The sequence below is a fragment of the Haliotis rufescens genome, unplaced genomic scaffold (genome assembly GCF_023055435.1).
Source record: "Haliotis rufescens isolate VD_foot unplaced genomic scaffold, xgHalRufe1.0.p SCAF_188, whole genome shotgun sequence".
In the NCBI taxonomy this organism is placed as follows: domain Eukaryota; kingdom Metazoa; phylum Mollusca; class Gastropoda; order Lepetellida; family Haliotidae; genus Haliotis; species Haliotis rufescens.
The window spans coordinates 32,941-59,563 of NW_025963877.1; the positions used below are offsets into that span (position 1 = coordinate 32,941).

General features: G+C 41.8%; 3 protein-coding genes across 5 annotated transcripts; all 3 read right to left on the reverse strand.

The window, feature by feature from the left end:
- Nucleotides 1–990: 990 nt before the first annotated feature.
- LOC125381611 (GTPase IMAP family member 9-like) lies at nucleotides 991–2,352 on the reverse strand. Its single transcript, XM_048398694.1, has one exon. The coding sequence runs from the start codon at nucleotides 2,350–2,352 to the stop codon at nucleotides 991–993; it is 1,362 nt and encodes a 453-aa protein (XP_048254651.1).
- A 1,285-nt stretch (nucleotides 2,353–3,637) lies between these two features.
- On the reverse strand, nucleotides 3,638–14,449 carry LOC125381612 (GTPase IMAP family member 4-like). 2 transcript variants are annotated; one of them, XM_048398696.1, is made up of 4 exons: nucleotides 14,178–14,449; nucleotides 12,615–12,669; nucleotides 6,906–6,953; nucleotides 3,638–5,267 (listed from the first exon to the last, which is right to left on the reverse strand). In XM_048398696.1, exons 2-4 carry the CDS (start codon nucleotides 12,622–12,624, stop codon nucleotides 3,964–3,966), a joined length of 1,362 nt encoding a protein of 453 aa, XP_048254653.1. In that variant the 5' UTR covers nucleotides 12,625–12,669; nucleotides 14,178–14,449; the 3' UTR covers nucleotides 3,638–3,963. The 2 variants fall into 2 exon arrangements, with proteins under 2 accessions (XP_048254653.1, XP_048254652.1); XM_048398695.1 differs by having other exon boundaries at nucleotides 14,169–14,448.
- A 6,310-nt stretch (nucleotides 14,450–20,759) lies between these two features.
- LOC125381613 lies at nucleotides 20,760–26,336 on the reverse strand. Of its 2 annotated transcripts, none has more exons than XM_048398697.1 (2): nucleotides 25,457–26,336; nucleotides 20,760–25,217 (listed from the first exon to the last, which is right to left on the reverse strand). In XM_048398697.1, exon 2 carries the CDS (start codon nucleotides 25,214–25,216, stop codon nucleotides 23,831–23,833), a length of 1,386 nt encoding a protein of 461 aa, XP_048254654.1. In that variant the 5' UTR covers nucleotide 25,217; nucleotides 25,457–26,336; the 3' UTR covers nucleotides 20,760–23,830. The 2 variants fall into 2 exon arrangements, with proteins under 2 accessions (XP_048254654.1, XP_048254655.1); XM_048398698.1 differs by having other exon boundaries at nucleotides 25,457–26,023.
- Between the last annotated feature and the right edge of the window lie 287 nt (nucleotides 26,337–26,623).

Genomic DNA, 26,623 nt, shown 5'->3' on the forward strand with positions numbered 1-26,623 from the left:
TGCTTATACTAGTCCGGACTAATGCCGGTTTTATAGTGCTAGCCCACTGACATACCAGTCGCAGTTTAACATGAATGCCCCACTCAGACACAGTCTACTGACTCCGAGCCGACCAGCCCTTGTTTTAACCCCTCGAGCACCAGGCAGGGTAACAACAAGTAACATTTGTTAACATATTTTGGTATGACGCGGCCGAGGCTCGAACCCACAGGACAACAAAGACGGTTCTAACAGATTAAGAATATTAAACATATCACACCCATATAGATTGAAGAGAGAGATTTTAGACTGTTAAACAAGATTTATTTAGTACTAGTGATTGTTACAAAACCAAGAACATAAGTAACTAAAATACACTGCAGTATCACAAACTACCAAAATAGTGATTAGACGAATATTTAGATTATCATAAGTGTTATTATTACCCATTGTGTTAGAAATAACCGAGTTAATAAAAATTGTATGTGCAATATAGTCCAAATATCACTTCACGCGCACCATTGTATTGTTTGAGTCATCCCTACGCCATCTTTGCCGTCATTCCAATGCTATTCTGACGTCATGTCGGAAGGACGTCTCACTAGAAACAACATCATAGCTGCAGATGGCTGACGTCATTCGACTATCGTGTTTTTTTAAGGCGGCGGTTGTGATCAGTGCAAAGGAAACTCAAAACGATTAAGAAATAATGGGTAATAAATAAATTATTGCAAGTGCGTCATACTGATTGTAGGAAACTCGTGAAAGAATTCATGTGTTAACCCCGCTCTCGCTCATAAAATACAAGAATTCAGATACTCGTTTCGTAAAATCAGTAAAATCTCTATATATAATGGAGCGGTTCTGATTTTAAACATAAACAGTCATTATACTTGATATTCTAAAGGCGTGTTTACCTGCAAATGCTGTCTTTATCCTACTTAAAACATCATTCAACAATATGCAAGCTTACCATTCATTCTCGTTCTTAAGCAAATTCATAAGACACCTTTACAGGAACCCCAAAAAGCTAGCAACTTTCTTTATGCCGCCCACGAGTTGTGCAAATATGCCCGACCCATCATCCTTTGCCTCATCCCTTGCCATGCCTCTTGCTACCTCCTCCAGCCTACGGGCTTGTGATTCCCTCTCAGCCCTCATATCATCCTGCATCTTTTCAAGCTCAGACTGTTTTTTCTTCTGAAGCTGCATCACCTCCTCTCTATGTTCCCCTTCACGTTTTCTATTCTCCTTCTCCAATCTCATAATTTTAGCATCCCTCTCCCTTCTTTCGACTTCAATTCTCTCCACGGTCTCATTCAATTCCTCCTCCCTTCTTCGTCTGTCTTCTTCCATTCTATCCATCATTTTTAACATCGCCTCATCCCTGTCTTTCTCTCCTTTCTCCATTTCTTTCCTCCTCTCATCCTCATACTTTATCCTGTCAACTTCTATCTGCTTCCTCTCCCGATCAGCCTTCGCAAGTTTATTCTGCAGCTCATTCACAGCTCCCTGGTACCTTGTCTTGTCATCTAAGCCTTTCCGTTCCATCGCCTGTAGCTGTGTCTTAAGTTCAGTCATCTTCTCATCCTGACTTTGCGTCATCTCATCATACTTGACCTTGATGCTCTGTTCTATCATCTCCCGCTCTGCCTGCTGCTGTTCCTCCAGTTTCTTCTTCAGTTCCTGTTCTCGTTCTTTCATCAGTGATTCGGCTTTACGATACATTTCAGTTGTGTAACATCGTCCACCATTGGACGACACCAGCCTATCAATCCCCTGGAGGAAATGCTTCACCCATTCTTCCTTCTCAATGTCAGACATGAAGTTGTTGAGAGCATAGTAACGACCTTTACAGTCAGCAATCAGTTTCCTCAAAGGACCAGGGCTATCCTGGATAAAGGTCTCAATGGTCATCCCATGCTGGTCCAGGTCATCTTTTCCCGTGAAAACAACAACGAGGTAGTTCAAAACGTCTTTCCCAAAGACCTTCATGAAATACTGGACAGTCTGTTGTTCTTCCTCTGTAAAACGGTTCAGTCTGGTAACCAGGACAATAGAGTGAAGTCCAGGAGAGGTCATCGCCACACACTTCATGATTTCTCTAGACGACATTTCGTTTGTCATTCCTGTGTCAAACAATCCAGGAGTGTCCACAATCTGAATATGTCGATCGAACCTTCTCACCATTTCCTGTTGACACTGTTTGGTTATAGATGCACCGCAGAGTTTCGACACGAACGCCTGAGTTCCAGCCAGTGTGTTTCCTGTGGCACTCTTTCCAGATCCAGTCTTCCCAATTAAAACTATCCTCGTCTCATCCTTCACAAAACTCCTCCCGGCATAAAGACTCTCAAGAAATGCTGAAAACATTCAAATACAATTTGTAGTTTTCTCAACATATTTTATCATAAAGTTATTTGCTGTAGTTGACATGGGGAAGAAAGACCGCAGGTGAATATCAGAAATACGTGGATTAACAAACCTTCATTGTGAGGCATCGATTCCTCTCTCTGTCCTGGTACTAGGTCTCTCCAAGGATCTGCAATGGCAACACGTTCTGGTAGAAAGGTTGTTAATAATCTTAACCTTCTCTTTCGTAAATAATCACCAAACATTTGAAACAGTTGTAATTATAGACAAAAGGAATTTCTTTATAATCGAGATTGGTTATAGTCTTGCTTTGGTGTTTTATATTTGGTGGGCTTGTGGGCAGCCTCTTCTAACTTATTTCTAACTCCAGTCTAAGTTGTTGGGAGCATAAGAAAACACCGATATATCTACAAGGATCTTAAATGGGAACACATTGTGATAAAATAATTGCAATGAACTTAACGTTTCTTTCAGAAGTGAGTCACCAAGCATCAGTAGTGTTTGTAGACAGAAACTCTTGTCAAGTATTACCAGGATGCATCATAGAGAATCCACACCCTTACTTTCCTCACTCTTGTTATGTAGTAGACAGGATTCCGATTAATGTCAAAGATACACATGTATAATGGGTATGTTGTACGGAAGAACATAAGACAATAAACCATATTCCTTTGAAGCATCTACGAAATGGATAGCAAACTGCCATATTAACAGCTCAGACAATTCCTTCGTTGAGACCAGTTTCTTGGCTAAAAGTGCGGCGTAAATCCCACCTCACTCACTTGTCAAGAGCACCATGCATTGTCTCTGGTCGACCTCGTTAAGTTCTACACGTCGTTCATTTCCAGTAGAAGTTCAGGTGGGGCAAATTTATTTATAGTTATGTTCGAGATAGAAATAGGATTTTACGTTTATAAATACAAACACAAATTGAAATATGTTTATTTGTGTGTTTATCGCCGCACTCAGCAATATTCCAGCTGTATGACGGCGTTGTGTAAGTCATCGAGTCTGGACCAGACAATGCAGTGATTGATATTGTGATCGACTTTCCACGCCGTCAGGTACGATGAAGCTCTATGAACAAAGTCATCGATCCTGACCATCCAATCCATTTGGTCGCCTCTTACGACCAGCACAGGTGGCTGGGATACCAGTTCTAAAACAAAATCCCCAGATGATGTTGTCAAATCGTATAAATAATTAGCATTATAGCTTCACAGACTGCTCATGAAATCATTAACATAATCACAAAACCGTAGACATACGAAATCAGTGACATAAATGAACCCAATAATGCAACACTTTATTATCAGATCCTATCAGGAAGCGGTAATCAGCTGGTGGGCGTGTACTACCTTCGAAAATTGCTTGTTCAGCCAATCAAATGGCATGGCATCCCTTGCAAGGTTTACATTTATTCAGTATTCCATAACCTGACCTGCATATGGCAAAAATGGGTTTAAACGCAAACTTATCAAACGGGAATAAAGAGTTAAAAATGACAGGTAACAAAAGTAGTTGAGTTTATTAGTCTTATGTATACTGTGTGGGACTTGCATTGGATACCAGCAAGAGGAGCGTCCACTGATACAGATCAGAATGACGTGTTCACAGGATGGAACAGGAGCTTCCACCTCCAGACCGTTTTCTTGCATTTTCCCTTGCCTGTTCATCAAGTCTTCGTTGAAAAATATCTTGTTGCTTTTTCTGTTCTTCTCTCATATTTGTAAGCTCCTTTTGTCTCTCTTTCTCAAGCTGCTTAAGTTCCAGCCTCTGTTTCTCTCTTTCTTTTTCCCTCTCAGCTTCCCTCAACCTTGCATCTTCCTCCCGCTTCTTCCTTTCATTCTCAAAAAGTTTCATCTTTTTCTCCATTTCAAGTTCTCTCTTCTTTCTATCTTCCTCCATCTTGTCCATCATCATAATCATTGCCTTGTTCCTGTCCTCCTCTTTCTTCTCCATCTCCTTCCTCCTCTCTTCTTCCCACTTCCTTCTATCAACCTCAATTTGCTTTCTCTCAGCTTCAGTTCTGTCGAGTTTTTGTTTCAGATGTTCCACTGCCTGCTGATGCATTTTCTGTTCCTCTTTGCCCGCCTCCTGCACCACCTGCAGGTGATTCTGCAGACCCTGCATCTTGATGTCCTGATCCTGCAACACGCCATCATACTTTTCCTTGATGCTGCGCGCAACTGCTTCTCGTTCTTCTCTCTTTGCTTCCTCCAGCTTCCTCCTTTCTTCCTCCTCTCGTTTCTTCACTATGGCTTCTGCCTTCTTGAACATAACAGTTGTGTAACATTTACCGCCATTGGATTGCACCATTTCGTCAATGTTGGCAATGAGTTGTTTTACAAATGCTTCCTTCTCCTCTTTTGACGCCCTGTTATTGAGAGTCATGTATCTGTTGTTGCATTCTGCCAGCACCCGCTGAAGCTCTGGTGGAGCCGTCTTCACATAGTTCTCCACGGTGGTCTCCTCTGCATCCAAGTCATCCTTGCCAGTGAAGATAACCATGAGGTAATCCTTCACTCCCTCTCCAAACACCTTCTTGAAATAGTTTACAGTTTTATTCTCTTCTTCTGTAAACCTCCCAATTTTGATGACAAGAAACACAGCATGGATGCCCGGTGATGTCAGCAGCACACATCTCTTGATTTCCTTAGTTGTATCGGCCTTAGATGCGTGTGTATCAAACAACCCAGGGGTGTCCACGACCAGAATGTGTCTGTCAGATCTCTTGAACATGACTTCTTTACATCTGGCTGTAACGGAAGATCCGCTCAACTTGGACTCAAACGTCTTCTGCCCTGTGATAGTGTTACCCGTGGCACTCTTCCCAGATCCCGTCTTCCCTATCAGGACAATCCTCATTTCATCTCGGACAAAACTCCTCTTGCTGTAGAGTTCTTTTGCAAAACCTTAAATGATAAATGCAAAGCATAAACGACAGTGACTAAACTGTCTCGAATATCAGCAACAGATTCCATCGAGTGTAACCGCTGTTACGTATGCATGGATTACATTCTGTTAAATCGTCCAGATATCCTTAACGATATGTTACTCAACACTGTACAAATGCGAAGCTATAATTATGCAAAAGATAAAATGTTAAGGTATGGACGTGTAGGACGTGGGCCAGATATGAGTGACGATTAGGTATAGATGTGTAGGACATTGGGCAGAGATGAGTGCAGTTAAGGTATAGATGTGTAGGACGTGGGGCAGAGATGAGTGCAGTTAAGGTATAGATGTGTAGGACATTGGGCAGAGATGAGTGCAGCTAAGGTATAGATGTGTAGGACGTGGGGCAGAGATGAGTGCAGTTAAGGTATAGATGTGTAGGACATTGGGCAGAGATGAGTGCAGTTAAGGTATAGATGTGTAGGACATTGGGCAGAGATGAGTGCAGTTAAGGTATGGATGTGTAGAACGTGGGCCAGATATGAGTGACGATTAGGTATAGATGTGTAGGACATTGGGCAGAGATGAGTGCAGTTAAGGTATAGATGTGTAGGACGTGGGGCAGAGATGAGTGCAGTTAAGGTATAGATGTGTAGGACATTGGGCAGAGATGAGTGCAGTTAAGGTATAGATGTGTAGGACATTGGGCAGAGATGAGTGCAGTTAAGGTATAGATGTGTAGGACATTGGGCAGAGATGAGTGCAGTTAAGGTATAGATGTGTAGGACGTGGGGCAGAGATAAAAGACATTAAGGTATAGATGTGTAGGACATTGGGCAGAGATGAGTGCAGTTAAGGTATAGATGTGTAGGACGTGGGGCAGAGATAAAATACATTAAGGTATAGATGTGTAGGACGTGGACTAGAGATGAGTGAAGTTAAGGTATAGATGTGTAGGACGTGGGCTGCATATGTGTAAAGTTTAGGTATAGATGTATAGGACATGGGCTAGCGATGAGTGAAATTAAGGTATAGATCTGAAGGACGTAGGCTACAGATGAGAGAACTTAAGGTATATATGTGTAGGACGTGGGCTGCATATGTGTAAAGTTTATGTATAGATGTATAGGACGTGGGCTAGAGATGAGTGAAGTTAAGGTATAGATCTGAAGGACATAGGCTACAGATGAGAGAAGTTAAGGTATAGATGAGTAGGACGTGGGCTAGAGATGAGTGAAGTTAAGGTATAGATGTGTAGGAGGTAGGCTAGAGATGAGTGAAGTTAAGGTATATATGTGTAGGACGTGGGCTGCATATGTGCAAAGTTAAGGTATAGATGTATAGGACGTGGGCTAGAGATGAGTGAAGTTAAGGTATAGATGTATAGGACGTGTGCTAGAGATGAGTGAAGTTAAGGTATATATGTGTAGGACGTGGGCTGCATATGTGCAAAGTTAAGGTATAGATGTATAGGACGTGGGCTAGAGATGAGAGAACTTAAGGTATATATGTGTAGGACGTGGGCTGCATATGTGTAAAGTTTAGGTATAGATGTATAGGACGTGTGCTAGAGATGAGGGAAGTTAATGTATAGATGTGAAGGGTGTAGGCTAGAGATGCGGTTGTCGGCATGGGATGCGTCAGGGAAGACTTACCGTCATCATAGTCGCTATCTTTGGACTCCAGTTCAAAATTCTCCGTCTCTGAAATGAAGGAGTGTGAAAAACTCACCAAGAAGAAAGTGATTAAAGGCTTTCTTATGTCAACATGTTTTTTAGTTATTTAATGACTGAAAACTAACTAAAATATATATGGTAACACTGTGTCTTTTCGAGAACTACATACATACACCCTCCAGACATACATACACCCTCAACATATTATTTAACACCAACGTGATGTCTCTTAAGCCTATGAACCCCCCAGTTACTGAAATCATAGGTCAGGGTCAGGCTCAGTTGAAATAATAGGTCAGGGTCAAAGTCAGGTTATATCAAGGATCAAAGCCAAAGTCAGGTTATATCATGGGTCAGAGCCAAAGTCAGGTGATATCAAGGATCAAAGCCAAAGTCAGGTTATATCATTGGTCGGGGTCAAAGTCAGGTTATATCATGGGTCGGGTTCAAAGTAAGGTTATCTCATGGGTCAGAGCCAAAGTCAGGTTATATCATGGATCAAAGCCTAAGTCAGGTTATATCCTGGGTCGGGGTCAAAGTCAGGTTATATCAAGGATCAAAGCCAAAGTCAGGTTATATCATGGGTCGGGGCCAAAGTCAGGTTATATCAAGGATCAAAGCCAAAGTCAGGTTATATCATGGGTCGGGGTCAAAGTCAGGTTATATCAAGGATCAAAGCCAAAGTCAGGTTATATCATGGGTCGGGGTCAAAGTCAGGTTATAGCAAGGATCAAAGCCAAATTCAGGTTATATCATGGGTCGGGGTCAAAGTCAGGTTATATCATGGATCAAAGCCAAAGTCAGGTTATATCCTGGGTCGGGGTCAAAGTCAGGTTATATCATGGATCAAAACCAAAGTCAGGTTATATCATGGGTCGGGGTCAAAGTCAGGTTATATCAAGGATCAAAGCCAAAATCAGGTTATATCATGGGTCAGAGCCAAAGTCTGGTTATATCATGCGTCAGGGTCAGAGTCAGGTTATGTCCTGGGTCAGGGTCAAAGTCAGGTTATATCCTGGGTCGGTGTCAAAGTCAGGTTATATCCTGGGTCAGAGCCAAAGTCAGGTTATATCATGGGTCAAAGCCAAAGTCAGGTTATATCATGGGTCAGGGTCAAAGTCAGGTTATATCAAGGATCAAAGCCAAAGTCGGGCTATATAATGGGTCGGGGCCAAAGTCAGGTTATATCATGGGTCGGGGTCAAAGTCAGGTTATGTCAAGGATCAAAGCCAAATTCAGGTGATATCATGGGTCGGGGCCAAAGTCAGGTTATATTAAGGATCAAAGCCAAAGTCAGGTTATATCATGGATCACAGCCAAAGTCGGTTTATATCATGTGTCGGGGCCAAAGTCAGGTTATATCATTGGTCGGGGTCAAAGTCAGGTTGTATCCTGGGTCAGAGCCAAAGTCAGGTTATATCATGGGTCAGAGCCAAAGTCAGATTATATCATGGATCAGAGCCAAAGTCAGGTTATATCATGGGTCGGGATCAAAGTCAGGTTATTTCCTTGGTCAGGGTCAGAGTCAGGTTATATCCTCGGTCTGGGTCAAAGTCAGGTTATATCCTCGGTCGGGGTCAAAGTCAGGTTATATCATGGGTCAGAGCCAAAGTCAGGTTATATGATTGGTCAGAACCGAAGTTAGGTTATATCAAGGATCAAAAGTGATTAAAGGCTTTCTTATGTCAACATGTTTTTTAGTTATTTAATGACTGAAAACTAACTAAAATATATATGGTAACACTGTGTCTTTTCGAGAACTACATACATACACCCTCCAGACATACATACACCCTCAACATATTATTTAACACCAACGTGATGTCTCTTAAGCCTATGAACCCCCCAGTTACTGAAATCATAGGTCAGGGTCAGGCTCAGTTGAAATAATAGGTCAGGGTCAAAGTCAGGTTATATCAAGGATCAAAGCCAAAGTCAGGTTATATCATGGGTCAGAGCCAAAGTCAAGTGATATCAAGGATCAAAGCCAAAGTCAGGTTATATCAAGGATCAAAGCCAAAGTCAGGTTATATCATGGGTCAGAGCCAAAGTCAGGTTATATCCTGGGTCAGGGTCAGAGTCAGGTTATATCCTCGGTCTGGGTCAAAGTCAGGTTATATCATGGGTCAGAGCCAAAGTCAGGTTATATCATGGATCAGAGCCAAAGTCAGGTTATATCATGGGTCAGGGTCAAAGTCGGGTTATATCCTGGGTCCGGGTCAAAGTCAGGTTATAGCAAGGATCAAAGCCAAAGTCAGGTTATATCATGGGTCGGGGTCAAAGTCAGGTTATATCATGGGTCAAAGCCACAGGGTGAGACACATTGAGATGGAGGTGCCAGGCCTGCATTAATGCACAGGGTGAGACACATTGAGTTGGAGGTGCCAGGCCTGCATTAATGCACAGGGTGAGACACATTGAGATGGAGGTGCCAGGCCTGCATTTATGCACAAGGTGAGACACATTGAGTTGGAGGTGCCAGGCCTGCATTAATGCACAGGGTGAGACACATTGAGATGGAGGTGCCAGGCCTGCATTAATGCACAAGGTGAGACACATTGAGATGGAGGTGCCAGGCCTGCATTAATGCACAGGGTGAGACACATTGAGTTGGAGGTGCCAGGCCTGCATTAATGCACAGGGTGAGACACATTGAGTTGGAGGTGCCAGGCCTGCATTAATGCACAGGGTGAGACACATTGAGATGGAGGTGCCAGGCCTGCATTAATGCACAGGGTGAGACACATTGAGATGGAGGTGCCAGGCCTGCATTAATGCACAAGGTGAGACACATTGAGATGGAGGTGCCAGGCCTGCATTAATGCACAGGGTGAGACACATTGAGTTTGAGGTGCCAGGCCTGCATTAATGCACAGGGTGAGACACATTGAGATGGAGGTGCCAGGCCTGCATTAATGCACAGGGTGAGACACATTGAGATGGAGGTGCCAGGCCTGCATTAATGCACAGGGTGAGACACATTGAGCTGGAGGTGAACAGTTGCCTGCATCTGACACTAAGAGTAACCTACATCTGACATGAAATTGTCTTCCTAAGGTCTATTTAGTCAGACGTAGTATTGAGAGTTAGGTTGTCGCTTATTGACTGTTACGCACCTGTCCATCTTTTTATTCTTTGAGAAGGTGATATTCCTTTTCCCTCTGTTCACATCTAATCTGTAATTCTAACCTTTAACCCACGAAAACAATTTCTGAAGTACGTGTATTTGTTGTAACGGGTTTTAGAAGTCGTTTTACTGCTATAACTAGTTACCTCAGCCTAACACTTCAGTGGCTATAAGCCACCAACACTATAGCAAGGCTGAGTTGCGAGGAGTCTGGACCATGCTAACAGACTGCCAACAGATATTTTACCCTATTTTTTCAACGGCACTGAACATATGACAGATAATGATAAAAGTATGTGTTACCTTTCCTCAATGTTTGTAAAAAGGATTTCTCCATAAAAACAGTTAAATATGCTGAACCGCAAAAGAAACATCACCCCAAGTAACATTGCATGAAAAGTTGTCATTTAAATATCTGGGTATTTTCTGGCAAAACTTAACATCAACTTGTCCGGAAAAATGAAATTTGATTATAAAAAACCCAAAGCAGATGACAATAAAACCGATCGCCCAAACGCATCACGGCAAAGGCCATGGTAACCCGATACACGTGAGCTCCGTGCAAGTTGAAATGCACACGCGTTCCCCCATTTCTTGCCCTATAAAAATTCACCCAGATCGGATACCATTCATTTGTTATTGAATTGACACCAAGCCCTTGGACGATTTCAAGCTGGACAAACCGCCCGGCAAGTAGCCAATGCACGTAGTCCACGACCTGCATTACTGCCCGCTTATATAACGCTGACACGCAAAATTACAATCGAAATAATGTCCCAAGCGGCTCCAACCTCAAATCATTCATACTCATCGTGGTTACATATCTCCAAGATGCTGATTTTACAACCAGGAACAGGTGCCAGAAACATGTATCTAGTTAATCTTTTATATTGCGGTCGTGGGTGTCCTAACCCTAATCCTTACCCGTGATTTCTCAGAACATTTGCTTTGCCTTTGCATGTGTTTGTGACGGGTGTCACCGTTGGGGCAGGATACGCTCACCTTTTCCCGAACACCTGGTATCATGACTATTCGATAGTGATTTATAAACACATGTTCATGATATAGTCCGAGTTGTACAATCGACTCTGCTTCTGGCGGAGATTTCTTATGGTTATGGTTAGGGTCTGTCGCTGTTATTTTGGAATACCGTGAACCAGCTCACTGTCTTTGGCATATGTTGTTTGAAAACAAAGGTCAATGTAAATTGTTTGATCCTCTTTATATTCAATAATATAAATACCCTTGAAAGAAAGAACCCCATCCTCCATCAACAAGTCCCACATATCAGGGTATTCTAGACTTTCAACAACACAGCTTTGATTCAGTCATTCTGACAGCTGGATACCCATTCACAGTAAGTCCTACATATCAGGGTATTCTAGACTTTCAACAACACAGCTTTGATTCAGTCATTGGACAGCTGGATACCCATTCACAGTAAGTCCCACATATAAGGGTATTCTAGACTTTCAACAACATAGCTTTGATTCAGTCATTCTGACAGCTGGATACCCAATCACGGTAAGTCCCACATATCAGGGTATTCTAGACTTTCAACAACATAGCTTTGATTCAGTCATTGGACAGCTGGATACCCATTCACAGTAAGTCCTACATATCAGGGTATTCTAGACTTTCGACAACACAGCTTTGATTCAGTCATTGGACAGCTGGATACCCATTCACAGTAAGTCCCACATATCAGGGTATTCTAGACTTTCAACAACACAGCTTTGATTCAGTCATTCTGACAGCTGGATACCCATTCGCAGTAAGTCTCACATATTAGGGTATTCTAGACTTTCAACAACATAGCTTTGATTCAGTCATTCTGACAGCTGGATACCCATTCGCAGTAAGTCCAACATATCAGGGTATTCTAGACTTTCAACAACACAGCTTTGATTCAGTCATTCTGACAGCTGGATACCCATTCACAGTAAGTCCCACATATCAGGGTATTCTAGACTTTCAACAACACAGCTTTGATTCAGTCATTGGACAGCTGGATACCCATTCACAGTAAGTCCCACATATCAGGGTATTCTAGACTTTCGACAACACAGCTTTGATTCAGTCATTGGACAGCTGGAATACGACGCACACCGACTCACTTCCCTTTACCCAACGCATTCGGATTAACAGCGCTTCATTTCAGCTCAACGATACATATGTGAGATGAGGAAGTTCCCTGAGGTGGGCTCCGATATATTTCTCAGTTGGTTACATGAGTGGGCAACATGGAAAATAACTGGCCGCTCCTCAACCAATCAGAAGCTAGAATTTGAATGTAATGTGAAAGGCTGAGGTAGGTAGTGGGGCCGAGAAACAATGTGTGAAGCCTGTCTTACAACATTTCTAAAGGCGATGAATTGGATATGGACTCGCGTTATAAATTCTATAACTATGGAATACAAACATTAATTCTATGTTACTTCCAAAGCTAAGCATATTTTCCTATTAAAGACCCGAGTGAACTAACGATGTTATGTCGGGTCCCCCAATGGATTGGCGGAAGCGCAAGGTAGGAATTAAAGCTAACACAGAAGCCATCTCACCGTCGTCCATTGTCAGGGTGTCTTCTATGCAGTAGCAGCAGTCAACGTAGGGCACCTGTAAGCAGATATACAGTAAACTACGTATATAACGAACACGTTTATAACGAACTGACGGATATAACCAACTATTTCCTTTTTTGTATATATGTTGTACAAAAGCTTACAACAAACTGCGGTTATAACGAATTGATATTAGTGGTCCCTATGAGTTCATTATAACCGAAGTTTACTGTATGTATGTTTACATTCTGGTTATCAAATATTGGTCATACATTCAATTCTGATTTCATCAAATGTAAAATTAATCTCTGCATTATTTGAATTCTCGTAGAAAATGTCGGAGACGAAGCGCATTCCTCGACATAATGCGCAACTGACGACGTGAAGGTCCCGCTTACCATGACATCCTGTCTAACTGTCTACTGCCGCAGTGAAGGTTCATCAAACCATGACATTCTGTCTAACTGTCTACTGTCGCAGTGAAGGTCCCGCTAACCATGACATCCTGTCTAACTGTCTACTGTCGCAGTGAAGGTTCATCAAACCATGACATTCTGTCTAACTGTCTACTGTCGAAGTGAAGGTCCCGCTAACCATGACCCATGTCTAACTGTCTACTGTCGCAGTTAAGGTCCCGCTAACCATGACCCATGTCTAACTGTCTACTGTCGCAGTGAAGGTCCCGCTAACCATGACCCATGTCTAACTGTCAACTGTCGCAGTGAAGGTCCCGCTAACCATGACCCCATGTCTAACTGTCTATTGCCGCATTGAAGGTCCCGCTAACCATGACATCCTGTCTAACTGTCTACTGTCGCAGTGAAGGTTCATCAAACCATGACATTCTGTCTAACTGTCTACTGTCGCAGTGAAGGTCCCGCTAACCATGACATCCTATCTTGTCTACTGTCGCAGTGAAGGTCCCGCTAACCATGACATCCCATCTAACTGTCTACTGTCTCAGTGAAGGTCCCGCTAACCATGACATCATGTCTAACTGTCTACTGTCGTAGTGAAAGGTCCCGCTAGCTATGACCTCTTGTCTAACTGTCTACTATCGCAGTGAAAGGTACCGCTAACAATGACATCCTGTCTAACTCTTTACTATCACTGTGAAGAACCTTTTTCCCTGTTGGGGCGGTCGGGTAGCCTAGTGGTTAAAGCGTTCGCTAGTCACGCCGAAAATTCGGGTTCGATTCTCGACATGAGAACAATGTGTGAAGTTCATTTCACGCCGTGATAGTGCTTGAATATTTCTAAATGCGGCTTAAAATCAAACTCACCCACTCACTTATTCCCTGTCTAGCGCCACACTCAATTTACCTTATCTCGCATGAGAATACTATTTACAAATCGTCAGATACACATAAGAAAATAAATTGCAATAAATACATCAATATTCCACACACACACACACACACACACACACACACACACACACACACACACACACACACACACACACACACACACACACACACACACACACACACATACATACATACATTGTATAGAAATAAAAAAAGATACAAGATATTTTCCAAGGATAACTACCTTGCTCACCGAGTCCGTCTGGGTCGTCCGGCTTTGTGCTGTGGTCGCTCGCTCCCTCACATTTTTATGGGAGAGCAGTAGGAAGTCCCAAGCTAAATATAGAACTCGGTAACGTGGATTTCCCTCGAATATGCGCAGCACTATTGCGAGACAGTCGGTATATCTGTTTTCCTTTCGTTTGGGAATCCATCATATCACAAGTTAAAACACATCTCTGACGTCATTCTATTGTTTGAACGCTCCATTATTTTTCAGGAATGGAGAGTTGCTTGTCAACTGTACATTATCTTGAAGCAGCATTTGGATTTTTCAAATATTTTCAACTACAGAATATTTTGTCAAAGTGTAAAAGTAGGGATGAGTTTTAAGTAGGGGAATATCCTCGTAACTCTCCATTCCTTAAAAATCATGGGCCTCGGCCCCTGCGGGGGCTCTGCTCCATTATTTTTAAGGAATGGAGAGTTATGAGAAAATGAGCAGTTCAGAGAAAATGTACAAGTATGTCTCCTGCAAGGTATATGTATATCTGTTGAATGCATTATGGGGTTGTTTTTAGAAAATCAGGTTTTTGTCAGGTGTTACGTCCAAATATAATGTTCAGCGATGCCTCTTGAAACAATGAATTGCGGGTAAGAAGGTGTTTGGATTATATACTGTATGTAACAGTGATCGAAATATCTCATGGAAGCGTTGGTGGATTCGTCGCTAGGAGGCGAGCAATGAAACTGCCCTAATTATTAACGGGTGTGGCCCGTCGTGTGATTCACAAGCCTGAACGTAGAAACAGAAAGTACAATTCCTTGAAAGACAAAGTATGATTCATATAAACACGGTGTTAATTTGCTTCCTGGATCACCTTAGCTTAGCTGGAGGACGGTGTTGGCAGATACCAATCAGCCAATAAAATAATGCCTCGTCATATGTCAGTGCATTTCACACTTGCCCCCGCCAACTTAGGATTCTTGAGGAATATGATCAAATAAAACCACCAACACGAATCTTGAGTTACGATGAGTTGTTTTTGTTTGACGTCGCACTCAGCAATAGTCGAGTCTGGACCAGACACTCTACTGCTTGACATTGTGAGCAACGGCCCACATCATGGGTCAACCTTGCCTATCCACCGATCCATGTGTGGCTCCTTCCGACCAGCATGGGATGCTGGGGGATAATTCTAACCCGGAGTCCCCACAAGGTTTGTGACGATCAGCTGCACATCCTAGATGTCCTGTAACCATCAGCTGCACATCCTAGATGTCCTGTAACCATCAGCTGCACATCCTAGATGTCCTGTAACCATCAGCTACACGTTCTGTAACCATCAGCTGCACATTCTGTAACCATCAGCTACACGTCCTGTAACCATCAGCTGCACATCCTAGATGTCCTGTAACCACCAGCTACACGCCCTGTAACCATCAGCAATATGTCACGCAATGATCAGCTGTATGTCCCAAATGTCCTGTAACGATCAGCTACACATCCTAGATGTCCTGTAACCACCAGCTGCACATCCTAGATGTCCTGTAACCATCAGCTGCACATCCTAGATGTCCTGTAACCATCAGCTGCACGTCCTGTAACCATCAGCTGCACATCCTGTAACCATCAGCTACACGTCCTGAAACCATCAGCAATATGTCACGCAACGATCAGCTGTATGTCCCAGATGTCCTGCAACGATTAGCTACACATCCTAGATGTCCTGTAACCACCAGCTGCACATCCTAGATGTCCTGTAACCATCAGCTGCACATCCTAGATGTCCTGTAACCATCAGCTGCACGTCCTGTAACCATCAGCTGCACATCCTGTAACCATCAGCTACACGCCCTGTAACCATCAGCAATATGTCACGCAACGATCAGCTGTATGTCCCAGATGTCCTGTAACGATCAGCTACACATCCTAGATGTCCTGTAACCACCAGCTGCACATCCTAGATGTCCTGTAACCATCAGCTGCACATCCTAGATGTCCTGTAACCATCAGCTGCACGTCCTGTAACCATCAGCTGCACATCCTGTAACCACCAGCTACACGCCCTGTAACCATCAGCAATATGTCACGCAACGGTCAGCTGTATGTCCCAGATGTCCTGTAACGATCAGCTACACATCCTAGATGTCCTGAAACCACCAGCTGCACATCCTAGATGTCCTGTAACCATCAGCTGCACATCCTAGATGTCCTGTAACCATCAGCTGCACGTCCTGTAACCATCAGCTGCACATCCTGTAACCATCAGCTACACGTCCTGTAACCATCAGCTGCACATCCTAGATGTCCTGTAACCATCAGCTACACGTCCTGTAACCATCAGCAATATGTCACGCAACGATTAGCTGTATGTCCAAGATGTCCTGTAACGATCAGCTGCACGCCCTAGATGTCCTGTCACGATCAGCTGCACGCCCTAGATGTCCTGTCACGATCAGCTGCATGCCCTGTAACGATTTGCTACATGTCCTTGATGTCCTGTAACGATCAGCTACATGTCCTGGATGTCCTGTAACGATCAGCTACATGTCCTTGATGTCCTGTAACGATCAGCTACATGTCCTGGATGTCTTGTAACGATCAGCTACATGTCCTTGATGTCCTGCAACGATCTGCTACATGTCCTGGATGTCTTGTAACGATTTGCTACATGTCCTTGATGTCCTGTAACGATCTGCTACATGTCCTTGATGTCCTGTAACGATCAGCTACATGTCCTGGATGCCCTGTAACGATCAGCTACATGTCCTTGATGTCCTGTAACGATCAGCTACATGTCCTTGACGTCCTGTAACGATCTGCTACATGTCCTAGATGTCCTGTACTGATTTGTGACTAAAATTAAGACTGGAAAAATAACTGTTCTTGAAACTGTCTGACAACATTATCTTACGTACGACACTTTTATCTAATACAGTGGCCTCTTTCGTGACGGAGATAACATAAGCTGAATGTTTCCCAATGACGTCATCGATTTTACAGGGAATTCCCTTGATCGAAAGTTTCCTCTTTTTTTCTAACGAAAACAATATGATCGCTATTGAAGATACATGTTGGTGTTATGATGCCACTTGTGATGCTGTGCACTCTTGATCAATGGAGGTGTGTCGCTGTTTTCCTATAGACATGATGAAAGAACATTGGGCGTTCTGCCCCAGGATCGCACCCATTGACCCGAGTCACGGAGGTATTAGAATGACGTCACGCTAAAAATAGCTTAACTGCGTAGTACATTACAGGTTGTGTTGCAATCTGGGAAAACCTTGGCTTAAGATAGACCAACGGTTATACATTCAAACATAGCCTAATCAGTATAATTAAAACTAAACAATAGTATTATAAAAATTCCTTTAAAATAGAAAGGGTGCAATGTTGCCAGTTCTTCTATGTTTACATTAGTTGCATAGGTAAAGGAGAATTGTTTTGTTACTGTAAACACGAGGACGAACTAGGTCACATAACAGTCTTCTCCACTGAAGGCAAACAGTTGTGTAAACAAACCTTCGAGGAAGGCAGTCCTCTGTATCCACGGGTTAACATAAACACACAAGCACATTTGTTATTGAAGGTAACCTAGGCCCGTCTCTGTAGTTTTGATAGGCTATGAAGTGGATAAACATATAAGCTCTATTTACATCGTGTGGGCTTCATTTCACGTGTAACCATGCCTGCTGACGGATGGAAAGCATATTTGTCTAGTATTTATTTGAATCCCAAACACCCAGCCTCCTTTTCTGGGCCTGCTAAGTTGTATCACATTGTGAAAAAGGAGAGGAAATTTGATATTAGTTTGCATCACATAAAGAAGTGGTTGACATCCCAAGATGCCTATTCGCTTCAGCGACCTTTAAGATACAAGTTCAAGCGGAACAGAGTGGTGGCTTCAGGCCTCAATGCTCGATGGGATATTGACTTGGCTGATGTATCTAATATAGCCTCGGACAATGATGGTGTGAAATACTTACTCATAGCTATAAATGTATTTACACGTTTTCTGTGGGTTGAGTCCCTTAAAAATAAAACACTAGATGCGGTCATTAAGGACTTGAAGAAGATATTTTCCCGTGCTACCCTGCCACAAATTATACAATCAGACAAAGGGCGAGAATTTGAAAATAAGAAAATGAGGTCTTATTTAAGAAACAAGGGCATCACTTACTATGTCACACAGAATGAAACCAAGGCTTCTTATGCCGAGAGAGTGATACGGACCCTCAAGACCACGATGTACAGATATTTCACCTACAAACAAACGTATCATTATTTGGATATTTTACAAGACCTCGTCCGGGATTATAACCACAGACCTCACAGATCATTGAATGAAAGATCACCCTCAGATATTAATCAAACGAATGAAGCTCTGGTATGGAAAGAACAATACATTGACACTTTGACGAGACCAGTCAAATCAAAAGCTGAAATCAAACAGAAGTCAATGAAGAAACCCTTTAAATTTAAAGTGGGCGATCAAGTGAGACTCTCTCATTTGAGACATACATTTCAAAGAGACTATCAAGAAAAATGGACTGAGGAAATCTTTATTATTAGAAGAAGGTTCTATCGTGATGGTATGCCTATCTATCTGTTGAAAGATATGGCTGATGATCCGGTTCAAGGCAGTTTCTATGCAAATGAACTACAGAGAGTAGACAAGCCTGCAGACACTGTATGGAGAGTGGAGAAGGTTTTAAAGAAACGGAAGCGAGCTGGTGTTAAAGAGATGTTTGTGAAATGGATGGGCTATCCTAAAAAGTTTAACAGTTGGATCCCAGAGACTGACCTGGAAAATATATAAGGGTCTTCCTCTTATTCCAGTGTCAGTTGCATTTCTATCCTCATGGAGTCCACATCGTGTCCTGATTGTGGGAGACAGTTCTCTAGAAATGATAATATGCATAGACATAGGAGACAGATGCATTCATATCCTCCTCCTCCTCCTGGAACCTCACCTCCTCCTCCTCCTCCTCTGGGAACCTCACCTCCTCCTCCTCCTCCTCCTCCTCCCACGTCTCCTCCTCCTCCACCTCCTCCAGCACTAAAAGAACAGTTCTACTTTACCATTCCATCCAATACTGTGTTGGTGGGTCCAAGCGGAAGTGGCAAGACTATGTTTGTGTACAACATTTTACTACAGAATCGCATCCAACCTGTACCCAATAACATTATCTGGTGTTATATGGAGTGGCAGCCTCTGTATCAGATAATCAGTGAACAGTTACCATATGTGACGTTTGTGAAGGGGATTCCTTACAACCTGCACGAGGATAACTATCTGGATGCACGGAATAACAACATGATTGTACTGGATGACCTCATGTCAGAGGCTAAAGATGATAAACGCATCTCCCAACTGTTCACCCGAACCTCTCACCATAAGAACGTCATTATTTTCTTACTGTTACAAAATCTGTTTCCCAGAGGTAAGGAGTCACGTTACATTGCTTTGAATTCTCATTACGTGACACTGTTTAATTCCCCTGTGGACAGACATCAAGTCAACTTGTTTGCCAGGCGCATCTATCCAAACAATGCTGATCGGTTTATGTCTGTGTATAAAGAAGCTGTTGAAAAACCCTATGGCAATCTGACAATCGATTTGCGTCCTACTACCTTGGAATCGGGAAGACTACAACCTAATGTACTTGAAACAGTCATCACCCCACAGCCCATAAAAGAGGAGCAGGCTGTCAATCAGTATCATTTGAAGCCAGACACCAGAAGAGATCACATCTCAGAAGTAGCCGCTCCAGTGGACAGTGAATCAGAGGACGACACTGCAACTATGCCTTCCTGTGACGAGTGTGGTATTGTGTTTGAAAATAATCATGACCTTCAGCGTCATGTCAGATCATGGTGCCCTGAGAATGGAGGGGGACCCCTAAGGAAACGAGTTAAAATGGAGACAGCTGATGAAAGTGATGTTCTACAGCCTACAATGACCTCTAAATTCAGTGAAGCTGATAAAGAGTGGGAGGTGAAAGGCTTAGAATACATGTGGAAACACACTCTAAAGCACTGCCAAGATGATGTCTTTAAGAAGAAAGAGGAGTATGAAGATCAGGGGAAAAGTGAGAGATGGATTGAAAACAAGCTCAAGAAATGCTGGGAAGCTACCTTTCTAGATCGAATGGCAACAGCTATCCGATATGTGAGTTACTTTGGATATGGACCCCTCTTCAAGCCTATCCTGGAGAAAGTGAGAGCTATGGATCCCGATATTGATTCCAAAGGATTGTCTGCTAAAATCAACAAGTGGATGAAACCTGTTGTCAAAAACATTCTGTCTCATGTAGATCTTTCTGAGGCTGAAGATCAAGAGCGTGAACAGTTAGATGTTGATGATGATGATGACACAGACACTGAATAATCACTCCATGTACATTTTTACTGTTATTGTCTTAATATTTAATTTTGGGTTTTAATGAAATAAACCGTGTGTTAACAGTTTTACATTTCTGTCTGTTTTTCATATGTAATTACATCAATCCTTGTGATGAAACTGATACAGAATAGCTGTAGGATTATCATTGCAGTAAGAAATTCCCTCAGCAAGTGTTCAACAACAACAAAAATAACAGACAATCGACATTTAATGTGTATATTTATTCACATATAAGTCATTCAAAGGTACAACAAGCAACATAATGTTTTAATCACATAAAGTCCATAGACCCTCAGTACAGTAAACGTTACCTTCCCCAGTTGCAATAAAACTATGTACTGTGTCAACATTGCTGTGAATGCTGTTACTGGGGGAAATGGGTCAGGTATTTACACTCGGTAGGTGACAGAATAATACCTCATAACAAATACATATGAAAGTTTAATTACATATGACATGCATACAGATGTAGATAAAATATAGGAAACATTTTACCAAGGATCGTTATATACAAACATACAATACAAGAACACTGAAGGCATGAAATGGTTCTTATGTAGTTAAAACACTTTACACATTGGTAGAAGGAATTTTATAGTGTCCATGAGCTAACGTATGAATCTTATCTTTCAAAACAAATCTTTTATCATCATAAGGGCTTAAACTGATTTTGTTTATACTGACAGTGTGGAGTTGATGGTTTTGACTCTGAATTTGATTCATGTTGTGTCTAAATTGTTTTTGATCAAACAAACAATCTTTGTACAGGCTGTGCCTTAATTGTTTCTTGATCACTGTTTTGCTCACTCCCTTAGCCGTTTGCTTCTCTTTTCCCTTATATGATAAGGAATATAGTTTAGGTTTAAGACCAACAAACTCCTCCATAGGGACACCTCCGAGTTCATCCTTCATCTTGGCTAGCACCTTGGCATTGGTTTTGGAATAGAGTGGATGTGATTTATCATAGTTACTGGTGTCAAACATATGCCGATGTTCTGCCATATCAGCGTACAAGTTTGGTGTTTCAATTAAATAGCACAAGGAATCTGTATCTGTGAAACACAGCTGTGCCTTCTCACGATACTTGAGCTTAATATGATTATAGTGAAAGTCATACATGACAATCTTTGACAGGTCCAAAATAGAAAAGCCTGCATAGACAGGTTGATTCAGATACAAGCTAGTCTTTTTCAGATGAACAGCTGCTAAATCTTCATTGAATATTTTGAACGCCTCAAAGGTGGGTTTAGCACATAATTTTTTCAAACGTTTGGATGAATTGACTAGTTCTACATTGACATGCTTCCTCACATTCATCATTGTCCTTCCAAACACTGAGTTATTAGCCAATTTAAAGAAAGCTTTATCTGTCTCGTTCTTAGCCTCTTTTCTTTTCTGGGTATTAAAATCTATATAGGGCTTCAACCATGTGGACTGTTTGAACTGAATAGCTCTGTGAATTTTAGACAGTTTCATACCCTGACTCAGATAAAACTGTAAGTTCCTGTAATGCAGAACATACTTTTGCTTATCATACAGATTTGGAACTAGTTTTCTGACAGGCTGTCCTTTGATACATAACTTTTCTCTGAGTTTCTTTGAATAATGAGACAACATGTCATCAGTGATTGTCATAGACTCTGGGGCTAAAGGATAATCATTGTGACTGTCATGTAACTGTTGGGGATATTCAAGATCTACCTCCAGTATATATCCTATGTCAGAGTCAGAAGCTACATCTTTAATGTTTAACTGTTCTAAATCATCATCAGCAACCCAATGAAAGTCACATTCAGGTAGGGCTTGAGACATGGCCCACCCATACAGGTTGTTCGCATCCAGATAGATGAGGTAAGAATTAGGATCGCTGGGGTTATATTCCTTAACATGTAGGATTGTTACTTTCCGCATACCTGGTCGAGATCATGGATATGCCACCCCTTAGTCCGTTTTCAATCATTAAATGCATGTCTAAATCAGTTAGCAATTCTAACTCTACATTGCCCATTTTCAGCATGGCATCCCATCCCATGCCAGGAAGAGTATAATAATGAGCTGGATCAAGTTGATAATATTCCAAGGAAGTGTCTCTAAAATTTTCAAAAATGTCAGCTAATAAGAGAACATCAGTTTTCATATAGAGATCATGATAGTCTCCCATGGTTTTGAGATCAAAGGTAGACCATACGTTTTGAGCATGCACATAGTCTTCCTCTGAGATAGAACTATCAGTCAAAGTATTGGAGAAGTGATTTTGGGTGGGAAGTTCACACATTGCAAATTTAGACTCGTCATCCATAAAGTCATAGGCGTACACCCCTTTTCTCAACAATAACTTCAATTGCGTTTCATCAGGATATTCCTGTCTCAAATTCACAAATTTGTCAGAACCTTCATCAGCCAAGTTTTCCACCAAGGTATCTAGAGATGCATTAAGAAACTGTAAAGAGTCAATGAACCTGAGGTTACCAATAGAAAAGGAAATGTATTTTTCCATGTTGTTGGCCAAGCAGTCAAGTTTTTCTTTGACAGTCTTATTCAGTTGTTTCATAATCAAATGGCTATCGTAGCCACGGAGATTATGAAAGACCACAGGTATGAAAAACTCTTTATCACGATTCTGGTTTTTACCTTTTATCTTTTTGAACTGGTATTGGAGATTACATTCCTGATGAGCTGCTCCACGAAAGTTGTAGCCAGGCTGAACGTGGTTGTGATCCTTCACTTTTATGGACTCAGAATTAAAAGGTTTTTGACAAATATGGCATGTGTCAGCCATTTGGTAAGCCATCTCATCACTTTCTGTTAGAGACATAGGCTCTAGGACTTTCAGTTTTTCATTTATTAATTGTTCCTCCTTCAGGAGACAATCTATGAAATGAGAAATGACACTGGGTCCTCTGTAGACCACAGCAGGTTGATAATAGTCTGGATTTGAACAAACTACCTTACAGCAGAAACCAGAGGGTTCATGTTTCTGAAAGACTGAAGTATAAGAGTAGTTAGGACAAGGCTGACAACCACTCACTTTTCGTGTTATTGCTTCAAAGTCGCAGTAAATGACATAGGGTACACGCAGCTGTTTGCAAATACTTTTAAACTTCACCCATGTTTGTTTCTCACTTTGAGGTAACTTAGTTTTCTGAATAGAGTGAGTGGAACAGTGAAGACTATGATCTTTCAATAAATCTGACCCAGTAAACCCATGGAGACATCGTTTACAATAATATGTGGTACCATGATGTTTGGTCCTGTCTCCCATCAGTCGACTAAAGCTTCAAATTAGACAAAAGTGTCTTTTGTCTTCCTGACTTAGAAGCAACAAATCTACTGCTGGATTGAAACTATTTGAACTTATATGTAGCGGGAACACGCCATCATCTTCTTCATAACCGAATACATTGACAGAAATGTCATTTTGCTTTTCAAATTTTGAAATTTGGGAGAGGGATACAGGTATATCAATGCCTTTCAAGTCAAGTTCATGTTCATACGCATTATATTTTTTAACTCTTTCAGGATGATTTTTTCTATCTACTGGATGCAGGACAGCTAGTATGGACCATATGAAACACTTTTGATCATCATTCTTTATGTTCAAAATGGCTTTCTTGTCAGCGAGATAATCAGGTAGAGGAATGTAAGAACTTGCGGCCAGGGGGGCATACTCAGCTGTGCTCACTTCAACATGAATAATATGGTCTAGCACCCACCCACTCCCTTCAGCCTGAAATTCCTGTGATGATGTATATAATTTCTGATAAGCCTCTGCTAACTGTTGCTCAATTTCAGAAACGTTTGTGGACCAAAAGTTGATAGTTCTCAGAATGGGCTCTGCTAATATACTTTCATTGTTTTCGTCGTACTTTATAAATTTGAGTTTTAACGTCAGAAACCATTTCATACCTTTTTTACTTGACAAATAATCATGTAAGATTGATTCAATGTTAACCTGTTCATCAGCTAAAAACTGAAGGATGTCAACGCTGTTTACATCTGTGGGAGTCAGTGTTATAGTTGACACACTACCATCAAGAGCTGACCTCTGACCTCCCCCAATCTGGTTTCGCCTGACCTGGTACCGCTCCCGACGTCTCACGCAGCTATCACATTGATCCACTTGCTGGCTGTAAAACCGCTCAGGGAGAGGTCGCCGACAATTGAGACATTCCCGACCTCTTGTTGAGCATTGTTGACAAAAGAGCTTGCCGGGTAATAAACACTTGGTGTGACCACACCAGTTACAAGTTGCTACTCGAGCCGGTGGAGTATTATCAGTTGACAGTGGTTGTAAGCATGGACGTTTCGGTTCAGGGCAAGTCTGTGTTGACTTCCGTTTAAGGTTACAGCGGTGATTTTCCAAGTTATCCCGTCTGGTGAATGAGTGTTTACATTCTTTACAGGTGATTTTTTCATTGCCGTGAACAGTACGAATATGTCTAAGCAAATTTTGACGCTGCTTAAACGACTTCTGGCAGATGTGACAAATGTTACCTATGGGCGACACTGGTGTAGATACAGATTGTGCATTCACTCTGGATGTCAACAATTCAATTCGTTTGAGATTGACTTCTGGATCATCTGTACAATTGTTAGCAGTGGCCCAAGTTTCCAACTCAGACAGTGTCTTCACACTGTTCAGAAAGTTTTGTTTCGATTCCATTCTACAAACAAAATAAAATAAAAAATTTGTGTAGAAGTTCTTAAAATTAACAACAGACTTTCTACTTGATAAATGCATAGTAAGTTCGATGTTGTGGTCTCGGTTGCAAATTATACCAGTACTATATCATAAGGATAGCATTATTTTTTGTTATCTCAACCAAAAAATACTTCATCTTCATTATTTTACAATATGACAGTGTCTAAGATATAGCTTTGAAAGCAAGGTGTATTCAATTACCTTTGTAAACACAAACCGCGAACTGTACGTGAGTCAAGGCTAAAGATGATAGCGTACTGGCAAACGTCCGTCTCGGTTGCTGGCAGACAACAATATGAAATTTCAATGCCGGTCTTCCGTTTATAAAGGTTAGAAAAAGGACGAGTTCATTGTGTGCAGATGATAAACGTTTCCATGCACACATATCATATTTTCCATTGCATACATGCGAGGGGTGATAGGTGTGGCCACTATACGTCCTTAGACTGAACCTCTGGCGTGTTTTATGAATGAATCACCCCTACATCATAGACTCAACTGAAAGACCCCTGACATGTCTGAGCTTGTTTAAACACTCTTCAAGGGATCACTACACAGCTCTTCTATAGGTCACTACAGACGGTGAACAGATGTAAGGGCAGCGTCCCGCATACCACTCTGATGAGTCACCATATCAACAAAGCAGTTTCTCTCAGCATGAAAACACTATAGATACACCTTATAACAATATTTCAACTACGTAGCAGTTTGTATGTAAACTATCGCATTTACTTTAGATATGCTAGTAGTTTTATGACAAGGCGTCTTCATAACATAAATATGAATATTTGAAAAAAAACCCACACACACACACAAAACAGCTTACATAGCGTGTGTCCACCTCGCTAAAGGTGAATTAATGAATCCCACACTGTCTGACGTCCGTAGGTAAATACATTTCCCAAGAAAGAAAGTTTTAAAACATACAACTTAAATTGTTCACATAACATACTACATCAACCTTAATAGATATGTACACCTGTCCTCATTTGAATGTGTAACCGTTGGTCTATCTTAAGCCAAGGTTTTCCCAGATTGCAACACAACCTGTAATGTACTACGCTGGTAAGCTATTTTTAGCGTGACGTCATTCTTATACCTCCGTGACTCGGGTCAATGGGTGCGATCCTGGGGCAGAACGCCCAATGTTCTTTCATCATAGACAGACAAAGCAAGTAATGAAGACTAATATGTAGAATCTGAAAGGATGATGCCGAAGGAAAACTAAATAAGATAAAACATCCATGTGTACATAAGGAGCAATGACCACCAACTCGCCACACAGCACAAAGCCGATGTGGCTTTCTGGGAGCCACGTCACAGTTGCGGGACGTGACAGATATGTCGCCAGTATGTCGTATTGTTGCG